This window comes from Oncorhynchus mykiss, chromosome 3 (genome assembly GCF_057628025.1).
Source record: "Oncorhynchus mykiss isolate SJ-2025 chromosome 3, ASM5762802v1, whole genome shotgun sequence".
Lineage (NCBI taxonomy): Eukaryota > Metazoa > Chordata > Actinopteri > Salmoniformes > Salmonidae > Oncorhynchus > Oncorhynchus mykiss.
Window position 1 is genome coordinate 65640872 of NC_143024.1, and position 16427 is coordinate 65657298.

At 42.5% G+C, this 16427-nt stretch overlaps 2 protein-coding genes across 4 annotated transcripts in view; one reads left to right on the forward strand and one right to left on the reverse strand.

Annotated features, from left to right (window-relative positions):
- Positions 1-11507, reverse strand: part of rab3gap1 (RAB3 GTPase activating protein subunit 1) — a 52664-nt gene extending 41157 nt beyond the window's left edge. The window contains exons 1-9 of one of the 2 annotated variants that reach the window (XR_016494776.1): positions 11394-11490; positions 11242-11297; positions 9932-10007; positions 9674-9806; positions 8991-9069; positions 8628-8747; positions 6104-6269; positions 4032-4131; positions 88-169 (exon numbers count right to left, since the gene is read on the reverse strand). Coding sequence is in view for 1 of the 2 variants with exons in the window: in XM_021597349.3 (XP_021453024.2) it covers positions 88-169; positions 4032-4131; positions 6104-6269; positions 8628-8747; positions 8991-9069; positions 9674-9806; positions 9932-10007; positions 11242-11297; positions 11394-11414 (833 nt within the window). In the remaining variant the exon portion in view is untranslated. Of the gene's footprint in view, positions 1-87; positions 170-4031; positions 4132-6103; positions 6270-8627; positions 8748-8990; positions 9070-9673; positions 9807-9931; positions 10008-11241; positions 11298-11393 lie in introns of both variants that reach the window. The other variant, XM_021597349.3, reaches the window with a different exon arrangement.
- Positions 11508-12003: 496 nt separating this feature from the next.
- LOC110520200 (FAST kinase domain-containing protein 3, mitochondrial) lies at positions 12004-15996 on the forward strand. Of its 2 annotated transcripts, none has more exons than XM_021597350.3 (6): positions 12004-12120; positions 12374-13782; positions 14174-14259; positions 14462-14706; positions 14998-15112; positions 15333-15996. In XM_021597350.3, exons 2-6 carry the CDS (start codon positions 12414-12416, stop codon positions 15429-15431), a joined length of 1914 nt encoding a protein of 637 aa, XP_021453025.3. In that variant the 5' UTR covers positions 12004-12120; positions 12374-12413; the 3' UTR covers positions 15432-15996. The 2 variants fall into 2 exon arrangements, with proteins under 2 accessions (XP_021453025.3, XP_021453026.3); XM_021597351.3 differs by having other exon boundaries at positions 12066-12185.
- Positions 15997-16427: the final 431 nt, after the last annotated feature.

The window sequence follows — 16427 nt, forward strand, 5'->3', positions numbered from 1 at the left end:
ACACAAATAATACACGACCAATGATGTAAATTGCTAAATTAAGCATGAATTGTTTTATCGTCATGGCTACAGTACCGTCGATCCTACCTGATTGGATCCTCACACGCTCCAAATGGTAGCTTCCCGAACTCCACCCCTCCCACCTCACCTCCGAGGAGAGCGTCGAAGTCTGGAGGCAGCAAATAAAAAAAACACAAAAAAAACACTTACCTTCATTGTTCAAACATGACTTTGATTCAGCACACAATACTTCCACTTAGAAGTAGCAAGAAGAACCCAAACTGTAAACACTTTTTACGCTTTATCATCTGCAATGCCTTGAAGGCAGGCAAATTCATCCCATAAAAACTAAAAAGGTCCAAATATACTCTGGTCTCTCAAACTAGAGCTCACCAGCCCCATTCAAAAGGAGCAGAAATAGTGACTGTTTGTAAGCCGTTTAAAAATCTCTCCGAGCTCTTACCTTTTATCGCCTTCCCTGCACCACTCAAAGAGTTGAGCATCTCTTTGCAGCACTAAAATGTACCCCGGAGAGCAGCACTTAACATGACCGTGGGAAGAATCATCCACTATTGAATTTGGAGCATAGAGATCGAGTGGATTATATCAGTTTCCTAAAAAAGTTGGCAATGCGTGTGGAGGCGTTGAAAGACCGGTTCCAATACACTATGGGCTAACCTACATAGGCCTAGCACCAAGTTCAGTAGTAAAAATATAATAAGTCACATAAGTTTCATGGACTCACCGTGTTCAATAATAGCGTTTAATATGATTTTTGAATGACTAACTCATCTCTGTACCCCACACATACAATTATCATCTGTAAGGTTCTTCAGTGACAGATTCAACCACAAAGACCAGGGAGGTTTTCCAATGCCTCGCAAAGAAGAGAACCTATTGGTAGATGGGTATAAATAAATAAAAAGCTGACTTTGAATATCCCTTTGAGCATGGTGAAGTTATTCATTACACTTTGGGTGGTACACCTACTCACTCCAAAAGACACAGGCGTCCTCCATAACTCAGTTACCAGAGAGGAAGGAAACCACTCAGCGATTTCAACATGAGGCCAATGTTGGCTTTAAAACAGTTTAATGGCTATGATAGGAAAAACCTGAGGATGGATCAACAACATTGTAGTTACTCCAACAATACTAACCTAAATGACACAGTGAAAAGGAGGAAGCCTGTACAGACAAAACATATTCCAAAACATGCAACCCCGTTTGCAATAAGGGTCTAAATAAAACAACAAAACATTTGGCTAAGAAACTAACTTTATGTCCTGAATAGAAAATGCTATGTTTGAGGAAAATCCAACAACAGATCACAGAGTTCCACTCTTCATATTATCAATCATGGTGGTGGCTGGCTGCATCATATTATAGGTATGCTCGTAATCAGCAAGGTTTTTTTTGGGGGGGGGGGGGGGGGGTAAAAATAAACAGAATAGAGCTAAGTAGAGGCTAAATCCTAGAGGAAGACCTGGTTCAGCCTGCTTTCTAACAGACACTGGGTGACAAAGTCACCCTTCAGCAGGACAATAACCTAAAGCACAAGGCCACATACACACTGGAGTTGCTTACCAAGACAATTTAAGTCAAAACTGTAACTAGGTTACGAAGGGGAACATTCAATGTCATCTTGGTAAGCAACTCCAGTGTGTATGTGGCCTTGTGCTTTAGGTTATTGTCCTGCTGAAGGGTGACTTTGTCACCCAGTGTCTGTTAGAAAGCAGGCTGAACCAGGTCTTCCTCTAGGATTTAGCCTCTACTTAGCTCTATTCTGTTTAAAAATAAACAGAATAGAGCTAAGTAGAGGCTAAATCCTAGAGGAAGACCTGGTTCAGCCTGCTTTCTAACAGACACTGGGTGACAAAGTCACCCTTCAGCAGGACAATAACCTAAAGCACAAGGCCACATACACACTGGAGTTGCTTACCAAGATGACATTGAATGTTCCCCTTCGTAACCTAGTTACAGTTTTGACTTAAATTGTCTTGAAACTCAATGGCAAGACTTGAAAATGGCTGTCTAGCAAAGGTCAACAACCACCTTGACAAACCTTGAAGAATTTCTTAAAGAATAATGTGCAGATATTGTACCATCCAGGTGTGCAATGCTCTTAGGGACTGAGTGTCTTATGTATATCATCAACAACAAAAAGACAATTAAATCCATTTTAATCTCACCTTGTAACACAACAACATTTAGAAAAAGTCAAGGGGTGTGAATACTTTGAAGACACTGTAGCTCCTTCCCGTTTCATAATTTGTGGTTTTACTGAACGGATAGGATGTGGTTTTATAAGATCAGCCAGGTAAGGTAGGAGGAGTGCGACTGTGCGAGTTAGAAGGGCAGTGGGCTGAATTCGAACCCATATCGACTCTGGAATACACGGTGCTTTCCGGAAAGTATGCCGATCCCTTGACCTTTTTCCACTTTGTTAGGTTAAAGCCATATTCTAAATTCCATTGTTTTTCTCCCCCTCATCAATCTACACACAATTACCCATAATGGCAAAAACATTTAAAACATTTTTGCTAATTTATTATAAAAACTGAAATATCACATTTAAATAAGTATATAAGTATTCAGACCCTCTACTCAGTACTTTGTTGAAGCACCTTTGACAGCGATTACAGCCTCGAATCCTCTTGGGTATGACGCTTCAAGCTTGGCACACCTGTATTTGGGGATTGTCTCCCATTCTTTTCTGCAGATCCCCTCAAGCTCTGTCAGGTTGGATGGGGAGCGTTGCTGCACATTTATTTTCAGGTCTCTCCAGAGATGTCTGGTTTAAGTCCGGGCTCTGGCTAGGCCACTCAAGGACATTCAGAGACTTGTCCCGAAGTCACTCCTGCGTTGTCTTGGCTGTATGCTTAGGATCATTGTCCTGTTGGAAGGTGAAGCATCGCCCCAGTCTGAAGTCCTGAGCAGGTTTTCATCAAGGATCTCTCTGGACTTCGCTCCGTTCATCTTTCCCTCAATCCTGACTGATCTCCCAGTTCCTGCCGCTGAAAAACATCCCACATGATGATGCTGCCACCACCATGCTTCACAATAGGGATGGTGCCAGGTTTACTCCAGATGTGACACTTGGCATTCAGGCCAAAGAGTTCCATCTTGGTTTCATCAGACCAGACAATCTTGCCTCTTATTGTCTGAGAGTCTTTAGGTGCCGTTGGGCAAACTCCAAGCAGGCTGTCATGTGCCTTTTACTGAGGACTGGCTTCCGTTTGGTCATTCGACCATAAAGGCCCAATTGGTGGAGTGCTACAGAGATGGTTGTCCTTCTGGAAGGTTCTCCCATCGCCACAGAGGAACTCTATAGCTCTGTCAGAGTGACCATCTGGTTCCTGGTCACCTCCCTGACCAAGACCCTTCTCCCCCGATTGCTCAGCTTGGCCAGGCTGCCAGGTCTAGGAAGAGTCTTGGTGGTTCTAAACTTCTTCCATTTAAGACTGATTAAGGCCACTGTGTTCTTGGGGACCTTCAATGCTGCAGACATTTTTGGGTGCCCTTCCCCAGATCGACACAATCCACAATGCCTCGACACAATTCAGTCTCTGAGCTCTACGGAAAATTCCTTCAACCTCATGGCTTGGTTTTTGCTCGGACAGGCACTGTCAACTGTGGGACCTTATATAGACAGGCGTGTGTCTTTCCAAATCACGTCCAATCAACTGAATTTACCACAGTTGGACTCCAATCAAGTTGTAAAAACATGTCAAGAATGATCAAGGCACCTGAACTCAATTTCAAGTCTCATAGTAAAAGGTCTGAAAACTTAGGTAAATAAGGTATCAGTTTATTTTTAATACATTTGCAAAAAATAAAAATGAACTGTTTTCGCTTTGTCATCGTGGGGTAGTGTGTAGATTGCTGAGGACATATTTATTTATTTATTTCATCCATTTTCGAATAAGGCTGTAACGTAACAAAATGTGGGAAAAGTCAAGGGGTCATAATAACAAGATACATTTCTTCCAGTTTAGTAGGCTGTGTGGTTGTGTTGTTGGTGGTACTGACCAGGGGGCTGCTGAGGCCAGGAGTACTGCTGCCAGTCTTGCAGGACATACGTGAAGCGGATAGCGATGTTGATGGGAGGAAGAGGAGTCAGGGGACAACCCTGGAGAACAACATAAGACAGAGAAGAGAAAAAGGGAAAAGGGCAGTGACAGAAAGAGTCAAGATTATGTATTATCTTGTTCCATCCATCATATGTACATTTAATCCAAGTAAAAATTCCCTGTCTACGGTCAGTTAGGATCACCACATTATTTTAAGAATGTGAAATGTCAGAATAATAGTAGAGAGAATGTTTCAGCTTTTATTTCTTTCATCACATTTCCAGTGGGTCAGAAGTTTACATACACTCAATTAGTATTTGGTAGCATTGCATTTGGTATTTGGTAGCCTTCCACAAGCTTCCCACAATAAGTTGGGTGAATTTTGGCCGATTCCTCCAGACAGAGCTGGTGTAATTGAATCAGGTTTGTAGGCCTCCTTGCTCACACATGCTTTTTCAGTTCTGTCCACACATTGAGGTCAGGGCTTTGTGATGGCCACTCCAATAGCATGACTTTGTTGTCCTTAAGCCATTTTGCCACAACTTTGGAAGTAAGCTTGGGGTTATTTGGGGTGGCAGCGTAGCCTAGTGGTTAGAGCGTTGGACTAGTAACCGCAATGTTGGAAGATCGAATCCCCGAGTTGACAAGGTACAAATCTGTCGTTCTGCCCCTGAACAAGGTAGTTAACCCACTGTTCCTAGGCAGTCATTGAAAATAAGAATTTGTTCTTAACTGACTTGCCTAGTTAAATAAAGGTCAAATAAATTGTCCATTTGGAAGACCAATTTGCGACCAAGCTTTTAACTTCCTGACTGATGTCTTGAGATGTTGCTTGAATATATCCACATAATTTTCCTTCCTCGTGATGCCATCAATTTTGTGAAATGCACCAGTCCCTCCTGCAGCAAAGCACCCCCACAACATGATGCTGCCAACCCCGTGCTTCACGGTTGGGATGGTGTTCCTTGGTTTGCAAGCCTCCCCCTTTTTCCTCCAAACATAACGATGGTCATATTGGCCAAACAGTTCTATTTTTGTTTCATCAGACCAGAGGAAATTTCTCCAAAAAGTATGATCTTTGTCCCCATGTGCAGTTGCAAACCGTAGTCTGGCTTTTTTATGGCGTTTTTGGAGCAGTGGCTTCTTCCTTGCTGAGCGGCCTTTCAGGTTATGGCAATATAGGACTTGTTTTACTGTGGATATAGATACATTTGTACCTGTTTCCTCCAGCATCTTCACAAGGTCCTTTGCTGTTGTTCTGGGATTGATTTGCACTTTTCACACCAAAGTACGTTCATCTCTAGATGACAGAAAGTGTCTCCTTCCTGAGCGGTATGACGGCTGCGTGGTTTTTATACTTGCGTACTATTGTTTGTACAGATGAACGTGGTACCTTCAGGCGCTTGGAAATTGCTCCCAATGTTGAACCTTGAAAGGCCTTGAAAATACATCCACAGATACAACTCCAATTGACTCAAATGATGTCAATTAGCCTATCAGAAGCTTCTAAAGCAATTACATAATTTTCTGGAAGTTTCAAAGCTGTTTAATGGCACAGTCAACTTAGTGTATGTAAACTTCTGGCCCACTGGAATTGTGATACAGTGAATTATAAGTTAAATAATCTGTCTGTAAACAATTGTTGGAATAATTACTTGTGTCATGCACAAAGTAGATGTCCTAACCGACTTGCCAAAACTATAACTGTTAACAAGAAATTGGTGGAGTGGTTGAAAAACGAGTTTTAATGACTCCAACCTAAGTGTATGTAAACTTTAGAGTTCAACTGTATCATAGAATTTAATTGTAGGGACTGAGTGCCCAGACCCAGATTAACCCTAGTCATGGCTGAACAAGCATGCTCAATGGAGATTCACCATTGAAAGTACATCCTAGTCCACTATGCTTACTCTCATTCCTGGGAAACTGGGAAACCAGTCTTACAATTATTTATGGGTGACCCATGTGAAAGGCACTAATCATAAAAGCCCATGTAAGGTAATAAGTAAGCCCTGGTCCTTCCATACTCACTATTTTGGACTTGAAGATGTCCAGTAGGCCTGAGAGATGGTTGTATTGGCTGGGTACTTTGCGAAGGTGGACCATCTCAAAGTCGGTACGCACCCCCAGGCCCTGGCACTCCCCATGGTACATCCTCCTCCACTTCTGCTGGATCTGCACAAACATGGGTACCTGGCTGCATGGCATCCACAGGGATAGAGGACATTAACGGGGATAGGTCACTTCAAATTCATTCAGATGTTTTGTGGGAAGGTAGTCACACATTGAAATCCTGTTGCTACTCTAACTACACCTGTTCTTGTGTCAAGACGAGGTAACGTCCTATGCCATCAGTTGTGAAGACATAGCTATGCGCATCATTCACCAAATGAATGAGATATATAAACACCATCTAGTCTAATCATTTTAGATGTTGCTCATCTTTCCCATTGGTTTGGGATCGAGGCATTCAGTTGGAGCAGCACAACAGACAAATCGTGATGTTTGAAAAACTTTGGATTTTGAGAGACATGCAAGGCATCTCTGGTATCAATGTGGAAGAGCAGGCACACACTGAAATCCTGTAACTACATCCCTGATATACCACAGCTACACAGCAGCACCTGGTGCACAATAGAGAAATTACAATCAAAACATACACCACCTAGTGGATTGAACAAGTATGGAATTGAAATAATAAGCCTTGTTATATCTATGGATTCATTTTTTTTTATTTCCAGTCACAAAACAAAATGCAGTAAATGCTCTATGCGTTAGTAATATAACAAGTGCTCGTGCAAGAAAAGAACTTGAAGCTATACAGTGCCTTCGGAAAGTATTCAGACCCCTTTTTCCACATTTTGTTGTTACAGCCTTATTCTAAAATGGATTAAATAAAATAAAATTAGACGTGATTTGGAAAGGCACACACCTGTCTATATAAGGTCCCACAGTTGACAGTGCATGTCTGAGCAAAAAACCCAGCCATGAGGTCGAAGGAATTGTCCGTAGAATTCCGAGACTGGATTGCGTCAAGGTACAGATCTGGGGAAGGGCACCAAAACATTTCTGCAGCATTGAAGGTCCCCAAGAACACAGTGGCCTCATCATTCTTAAATGGAAGAAGTTTAGAAACATCAAGAAACTTCATAGAGCCAAACTGAGCAATCAAGGGTTTTGGTCAGGGAGGTGACCAAGAACCCGATGGTCACTTCGACAGAGCTCTAAAGTTCCTCTGTGGAGATGGGAGAATCTTCCCGAAGGATAACTATCTCCACAGCACTCCACCAATCAGGCCTTAATGATAGAGTGGCCAGACGGAAGCCACTCCTCAGTAAAAGGCACGTGCCAGTCCGCTTGGAGTTTGCCAAAAGGCACCTAAAGACTCTCAGACCACAAGACACAAGATCCTCTGGTGTGATGAAACCAAGACTGAATTCTTTGGCCTGAATGCAAAGAGTCACATCTGGAAGAAACCTGGCACCATCCCTTTGGTGAAGCATGGTGGTGGCAGCATCATGCTGTGGGATGTTTTTCAGCTTCAGTTACTGGGAGACTAATCAGGATCGAGGCAAAGATGTACAGAGCAAAGACAGAGAGATCCTTGATGAAAACCTGCTCCAGAGCTTTCAGGACCTCAGACTGGGGCGAAGGTTCACCTTCCAACAGGACAACGACCCTAAGCGTAGAGCCAAGACAACGCAGGAGTGGCTTCGGGACTTGTCTCTAATTGTCCTTGAGTGGCCCAGCCAGAGCCCAGGCTTGAACCCGATCGAACATCTCTGGAAAGACCTGAAAAGACCTGACAGAGCTTGAGGGGATCTGCAGAAAAGAATGGGAGAAACTCCCCTAATACAGGTGTGCCAAGCTTCTAGCGTCATACTGTATGTAGATTGAAAAAATACAATTGAATCAATTTTAGAATAAGGTTGTAACGTAACAAAATATGGAAAAAGTCAAGGGGTCTGAATAGTTTCTGAAGGTACTGTATGTTCTGATGGTCTGCTACATGCTTCCTTCTCTTATAACCGCGTTATTAGTGTCACTCTGCCTCACAGTAAACTCCCAGAGACACAGTGGGAGGCCAGGTGACCTTGCTGCTACCACAGAGCAGAGCTGCAGAGCCACAGCACTCGGAGCATCTACAATGGTACCATCTCCCATTTAGCCCGGTGTTGCCATGGATACCAGCTGATCTACCGCAATACGATGCCATAGAGAGCTGTACTCACCACCCACAGTGTTGCTATTTTAAAACATGCTTGTGTCATCAAACAGAAACACACACAAAGGGCAGGTTGCCACTAGATGTGTGAATGTGTAAGAACTAACACTGTTTCCCTTAGCGTAGATTCATGAATATGAATACATTGGCAGTATCAGCCCTTTTCTTTGTCAAAGCAAATTCTGTTACCAATATTATCTTGATTTTCCATAAGAACATAAAGTGATGTTGTGGCATACTAATGTAACTGTGAATTATAACAATTATACTGTTCCCAAAGAGTATTAGTTAATATATGATTCACTGTTGCTCTGAGTTACTGTCACCTACCAGCCTGTGTTGGCCAGAGAGATGGAGATGGAGCTAAGTAGGAGGTTGCACTTGGACTCACTGATGACCGCCTCACAGTTGGCCCCGGGGGAGATGACCACAAACTCACGCATGCCATACCTGCAAACACAGACGGAATACTTTAAAGAGAGCAGACAGCTACCATCTATCTATCCATCAAGTCTCATTCAAACCAAACTCTGTAATATATTTCTCAAAAAGATCAGACATCAGCTGGATTTAGTGTTAACAAATATCAATAGCAGTTGTGAATGTCTATCTTCAGTCATTTTAATCCCCATCTTAAAATAAGAGGTAAAGGTTAGAGGTCGGAGGTTAGGTGACCTGGAGTACTGTACTCACCATCTGACGAGGCAGTGGGCCCTGGGAGGGAAGTCATTGTTCATACAGAGCAGGTCCTGCATGGCTGTGGGGAAGGCATCTGGAGAGAGAGCAGAGTGGGAATCTTCATTTATATTTTAACATCCACTACGATTCTCTGTTGCTGGAGAGCAGAGCAGTGGTCCAGACAAAACGGTGGAGTTCATCCATATAGTCTCATCATATAGTTTCTGTGTTGGAATGGTGTGAGAATACCCTAACAGAATGGTGTGGGAATACCCTAACAGAATGGTGTGAGATTTCCCTAAAAGAATGGTGTGGGAATACCCTAACAGAATGGTGTGGGAATACCATACTCTGAGGAAATAGCAAGACTTTTTAAATGGTCTGTTTGAGATACAAATTTGAGGTGGGGTTTTTGAAGTGTTTTTGTCCAATTTATGATTTGGCCATAAATACATGTATAGGACAAGTCACCATCATTATTTGGGCATGAGTTTACAGAATAATTACTTTTAAAAGTGAAATTATCTGCAGCCAAGAAAGGGACCTCTAAAATTTTAGGTTGGAGACCTCATTGGTCACACCCACTACACTAAGTTTGCTACCACTGCTGAAATAAATCCTAGGGGAAACACTGAGTGACAATTCCTATGAGACAGATATAACAGGGATTATAAATAAAAGCCGCAGCAGCAATGTACCCTCCTCAGGTTCCTCCTTCCCCTCGCCCTCCTCAGACTCCTGCTTCAGGCAGTGGTGCGTTACGGAGAATTTAAAATCAGCAAAATTGATATCCTGGGTCTTCTCCTCCCAGGTACCACTGGTGTATTCACCCTGGATCAAGACGACAATCAGGGCATCCATGAATGAATTCAACAAGCTTACCAGATCGCTGCTTATTAATGCGTGGTGCTTCTTACATAACATTAAGGTCTGATTGAATGAGTGTTTATTGTTACCTTCTCTGGTGGTTTGTTTGAATTGTTCCCAATCAACTTCCAGTCATTCAGAACCTCTTCTACTCTGGACACAAACCTAGCAAACAACATGGGGATCATAACATATACCAGCAGAAGTCAGAGAGCAGTGATCACACAAGCAGGCGTGCACGCATGGGCACACACACACACACAATCTTGAAATAAATGGCTCTGGGAAATACTGTTGATAAGGAAGGACAAGCTACACTACAAGGTCAAAAGTATGTGGACACCTGCTCATCTCATTCCAAAATCATGGGCATTAATATGGAGTTGGTCCCACTTTGCTGCTATAACAGCCTCCACTATTCTGGGAAGGCTTTCCAACTTTATGTTGGAACATTACTGCAGGAACTTGCAGTTCTTGTGCTGACGTTGCTTCCAGAGGCAGTTTAGTGTTGCAACCGAGGACATACGATTTTTACGAGCTACACGCTTCAGCGTTCCCGTTCTGTGAGATTGTGTGGCCTACCACTTCGTGGATGAGCAATTGTTGCTCCTAGACATTTCCACATCACAATAACAGCACTTACAGTTGACCGGGACAACTCTAGGAGGGCCTGAAATTTGATGAACCGACTTGTTGGAAAGGTAGCATCCTATAATGGAAAGTTCCTGAGCTCTTCAGTACGGCCCTTTCTACTGCCAATGTTTGTCTCTGGAGATTGCATGGTGTAGGGCTCAATGTTATACACCTGTCAGCAAAGGGTGTGGCTGAAATAACAGAATCCACTAATTTCAAGTGTGTCCACACACCTTTGGCCATGTAGTGTATGTAGGGCTCTGCTGAGCTGTCAACATTGGTAAGAACAGTTGCTTTCTTTTGCAATCCTGATGTGACAGGACAGTTAGCTAACCTATGGGTAAACCACTAACAAAACCCTTACAAAAAAGATTGCCGTTTTGAAACTGCAGTAAAAGTGAAGTAACTGCAGTCGACTGTGGTGTTTTGTACGCAGTAATTGCAGAATAGCTGCAGTGTACTGCACTGTAACTGCAGTTGTACTGCAATATTTCTTCATGAAGGAATGCAATGCAAACCAGCATAGCTAGCCGATTGAGAAATGTGATTGAGAGCACAAGACAGGAGACGAGAACCGTTGTCTGTCATATACTCAGCATATTATGCTAGCTATATGGAACAGGCGAACTATATTTGGCCAGCCATGAATAGCTTCTAATCCAATTCTTCTATCTAGTCTGATGATGATTCACAACTAACGTTACTGTTGTTGTTGTTATTAGCTAAAGCTAATTTAGCTAGCCAGAGATCTCCAGTATCCACCTACCTCTCCCACTCCGACGCGGTGGTAAAATCCGTGATCTCGAAGACCTCCGACTCCGGCTGTAAAGGAAATAACGTTAACATCCAATATTTTCTAAACATTTTTAATATGATGCAATGTTTACTTTATAAACTGTACACCAGTACTGTACTCACGTCACTGTCAGCCGCCATCATGAATTCCTGTTTATGAATTTTGCTGTCCGTTGCATTATGGGATTCTTGTCGATGGAGTCTCTTCCGCAATTAAGCAATGACGTCACCAAATTTGACACATTTTACACCGAACAAAGCTTTTGACACAAGGCTCGTGCTTTGAACCACTCGTAATGAAAATGGACAATTTACCTTCATTCGAATACTTCGTTTTAAATTCCTTTATTTAATGCAGTTTCATTTGTTCATCTAGTAGTAACAGTAGTAGAAAAATATATCTTACTTTTACAACTTAGTCTTGGAATTAATATCAGTCTGCATATTGTCAAACACTCAAATCAGATACAATCAAATGTTATTTATCACATGCGCAGAATACAACAAGTGTAGCCCTTACAGAGAAATGCTTACTTACAAGCCCTTAACCAACAATGCAGTTACTTAACCCGTTTTTGCAGATACAATTATTGCTTTGATACATTTTGTAATATATTTGTTATTAAAGGTGATATGATGGCATAATAATAAGCCTTATTGGAGACGTGAAATGCCTTCATTTAATAAGCCATATTGGAGACATGAAATGCCTTCATGGACACATGTTGCCAGCAGAGGGCAGCAAATAGTGACACATGTGACATTACACAAGGTATTTACCGAACACACAATGCCAGTTCCGTAAGTGCCCGTGACTCGTCAGTTCTTCCAATTTATTCGAACCGAGGAGGTAAGCAATCTACACACTTAAAGAAAAAAATATTAACGGTGCTCAAAAGCTAATGATGATGTAAGGTAGGCAATGTCTTTTACTGGAATTTTCATTCGGCATTTTACCAAAAGTGAAAGAGTGCTGTGTTTTTGGTGAATGGAAGTTTCTGCTGAAGAAGGTGCTGTAACAAACTGGACTGCAATGTAATTAATGAAGTATAATAATGTTTCTGCATGCATAATAACACACTTTCATGTTCTTATTATTCTAGGTTCCACTGTAATTCAGAGGAGGATTACATCTTTTCAATCATGAAGTCAGTTGTCAGCATTTCTTCCTCAGTTAGGGCTGTGTGTCAGTACTCTCCCAACTATTTCATGATTTGTAGTCGGGGATTAATACGTCACTCAAATTCATCTGGAATAATATTGAAATCGGACGTTTCTTTTAAAGCCAGAATGGCACAACCATGTGTAAAAAGTACTTTAGGCTGCTTCCATAACACACGTGAGATGGGGGCGGTGGCGCAACAGTTAAATAACCTCCCATTTGCAGAAGAGAAAGACTACGAATTAAGGGTTCACCCGGAGAAACACCTTTTGCCCAAAACAGCTGGGCAGCCTTCCATTGACACCCAATTAGGAACCAGTGCTTCACCAACAAAACTAGGGCACGTAAAAGTGGAGCCACTTTCTGTCAAATCCCTTTTCGAGGTTGAGGTTTTACCTGAGTTGTTAACACGTTTGAAAGAAGCTCCCAGCAATGAGAAAACTGATGGTCTGGCAACCTTACTGGGAGTATGTGTTGAGTTTGGTGTGGACTATCAAAGTTCAATTGTCTCTAGATTGAAAGAGGAGTGGAGGACACACCTCTCCAAAACAGACATTGGGGTCATTCACCTGTGCCATCTCGGAGAAGTAGCCTATAATCTGGAGGGGAAGAGGTCAGAGATTGTTGAGCAGGTTCTCGACTCCGTGAGCATCAGCATTGATGCTCTCACCCAAAATGAAACCGCTCGTGTGTACTCCTTCCTTGCACTACTCGAGGACCCACACCATTGCCAAGATCTCATGTCAAGACTACACAGACACACAGAGAAATTGATACACAGACTACAAGCCATCAACATCAGTGACATCTTCCACTCCCTGGTGGCATTACAACAGAGGCAGGCCATTGCACTGATTGTGAAGCTGAGCAGACGGGCCTCTAGGGTATTCAGATCGTTCCAAGATGAAGAGCTCATCAAAGTTCTAGGTGCCTTAATGCATTTCGGTCAGCATGATGAAGACTTCATAACAGCCATGGAAAAGCACCTGCCAGTGAAAATAGTAGACGCAGACCCCGAACTCACAAGCGTGGTGATGGAGTTTTGCCTTCAGATGAAGTGTCGCTCAGAGCCCATATTCGAAGCTGTGGCTGAGAGCTTTATTTGCAACTCAGAGAAGTATACCACACCCCAGATAGCCCGGCAGATCATTGCCATGGGGAGACTGAGCTACCTGCCCCAGTGCTCCAGTCAGATGTTTAAGAAGCTGGAGAGTGTGCTGTCCTCTCGCTTCTCCCAGTTCCAGCCCAGGGCTCTGATAGAGGTGCTCCACTCCTGTATTCACCTGGAGAGGTTTCCACTCAACTTTGTGTCCAAAGTCTTCAGCCCCTACTTCCTACAGAGGTTGCAAGGTAGGCTAGTCCGTTTTGGTGTGTGTGTGTGTGTGTGTGTGTGTGTGTGTGTGTGTGTGTGTGTGTGTGTGTGTGTGTGTGTGTGTGTGTGTGTGTGTGTGTGTGTGTGTGTGTGTGTGTGTGTGTAAAAAAAAAAAGTGAGAGCAAAAGTAAACGGGCTACTTGTGAGTATGTGTGCACAATTTCATGTCAGGTGTGTATATGTCTATGTAACAGGGTCAGTTTTGTCCTTTCCATTCAGTTGCAAATTAAATTCCTCCAGATTATGGTCAGAAATACTCTTTGGTTTAAGTTACATCATACTAGCAGCACAGTTCTGTCACTGTCCACCGCTGAGATAGCCAGAGTCATGTTATGTATGTGTCTGATGAAGGCTGCTATTCTTTCCCAGCACAAGGGGAGCCCCTGGACAAGCATGCCTTAGGCCAGCTAACCCAACTCAACCTCTCTATCTCACTAGAGTGCAACTACTACCGGGTGAGTACCTCCTTAATAACATTGTAAATATACAAATAAATCATACAATAATTATGCAAAATTGTCTGTCAAATTAAAGCCCTCTGACTCTTACAATGGGCCTTCACGTGTCACACTGAATGAAAAATATTATTTTGAAGTAGTTGGATTGAACACTAAGTTCATTCTGTATATACTGTATATTATACTGTGCTCCGTACAGGGCGCGAGATTACCTTACCATCTCCATGTGAAGAAGTTTTCCTCCATGGACCACTCCTTTGAGAGCCCTGTAGAGAGCTACCTGTACAACCAGGTGAAGGGTCCTCTTAACAAGCTGCTAGAGGGAAAGACCTACTACTCTACCAGGGTCTTCACGCAGCCTGGATACACCATAGACGTGGAGATCTGTCTGGATGAGGATGGGTTTGTCCTGCCTCTCTCACAGTGGGACCACACTCATAGGAGGTTAGAGCCATTGGAACTTTGTTAGAGGATCAGTCTGACAGGGCGCTGCACAGACTCATTCCCTGATCTACCAATCACCCTGTTTTCCAAAGTACCCAATAAGTGGTCCTTACTTCCAAAGATTCACTTCAATTGAAATACAACAATTTATTCCAATGAGCAAATCTTCCCAGCACCTTGTTCAGGCAAATCCTCGGACACAGAGAATGATACTTATTGCCTTTCACGACTTATCACCCATTAAATAAAATGGCCAGTCAGATAACAGGTTAATTGTTTTCCTCTATGTAGGATTGCCTTGTGCCTGGATGCTCAGGACCGCTTCTGCAGCAACACCCATCACCTTCTGGGAAAGGAGGCCACAAAGAGACGCCACCTCTGCAGAATGGGCTACGAAGTGGTTCAGGTAGGGGAACTCCGCTCCTGGTTACGGGCTAGAATAGACGCACAATGTGAGGTGTGTGGAATGTGTGTTAGTACTCTATGTGCTTTGAATTCATCTCTATAATCAATGCAATGTGTCATTTTCTGTGTCGTTCTGTGACTGAATTACATTTGTCTAGGCGTATTTCTTTTCTCATGAAGACCTATCTGACATTGGTCTTTGTCTGTATGTTCCCCACCAGATCCCTTACTTTGAATTTGAGAAATTGAGAACACAACAGGAACGGGTACAATACCTTCATAAGAAGATATTCCCCACAATCTTCACGTCTTACCGGTGACTTCTCAGATAGGATAGGAGGATGTTGTGACACCACATCCAAGCTCTGTGACCTCTGACCTGACAACATGGCCTTCAACAAGATGAACTAGGATGTTTCTTAAACTGTCTACTAATCATCACAGAAAACATTGGATTGGATTAGGCATGAACCTTCCGTTTCTAAAGTCTTCATTATACTATTATGACTGTGTTGGGGTTATGACAGAGTGGTCTAGAAAAGTGTTAAGTCATTGTACATAATGTGATGGAATTTTTCACAAAATATGGACTATGGCTATGGTAGGTAATAGGTCAACTATAAACTGCATACTTCCATATAGGAGCTTTCTGCAGTTTGTTAGTTATACACTGACTCTATATTCATAAATAAAACAGGTTTGTGTTTCCATGTAAGCTTGAAGGTACTGTATATTTTGTACAATGGACTGTATATTCCAATACAGATGATTCTATTTTGCAAAATAAAATGTGTAAAACCAGTTTTCAAACAACCATGGGGGAAACTCAAAGTTCCTTTGCTGTTATGTGTTTTTGTAAACAATAAACATGATTTGTATAAAGCCTCAGCTCTCTTAAGTTGTATTTATTTATTTTACCTTTATTTAACTAGGCAAATCAATTAAGAACAAATTCTTATTTTCAATGACGGCCTAGGAACAGTGGGTTAACTGCTTGTTTAGGGGCAGAACGACAGATTTGTACCGTGTCAGCTCAGGGATTTGAACTTGCAACCTTTCGGTTACAAGTCCAACGCTCTAACCACTAGTTTAAGGGGAACGTAAAGTAATAGATTAAAGGGTACTTAAATGCTGACAGGCATATGGACCAAAGCATGTACATGGGGTGGTCTGCGTAACAGGCTTTATTTTGAAGACAAAGCTAAACATGTCACGTGAAATATGAGCGTAATACTGATTAACTACAGAGCTGAGTGTCAGAACAGCTTGTTGTGACTGAATCGACACATTTTTGGTGTAATTTATGATGACTAATT

Coding starts and splice junctions, on each gene's coding strand:
- LOC110520200 (XM_021597350.3), top strand. CDS start 12,414: ATGAAGTCAGTTGTCAGCATTTCTTCCTCAGTTAGGGCTGTGTGTCAG. Junction 13,783..14,173: donor CTTCCTACAGAGGTTGCAAG/GTAGGCTAGTCC, acceptor ATTCTTTCCCAG/CACAAGGGGAGCCCCTGGAC. Junction 14,260..14,461: donor TAGAGTGCAACTACTACCGG/GTGAGTACCTCC, acceptor TGCTCCGTACAG/GGCGCGAGATTACCTTACCA.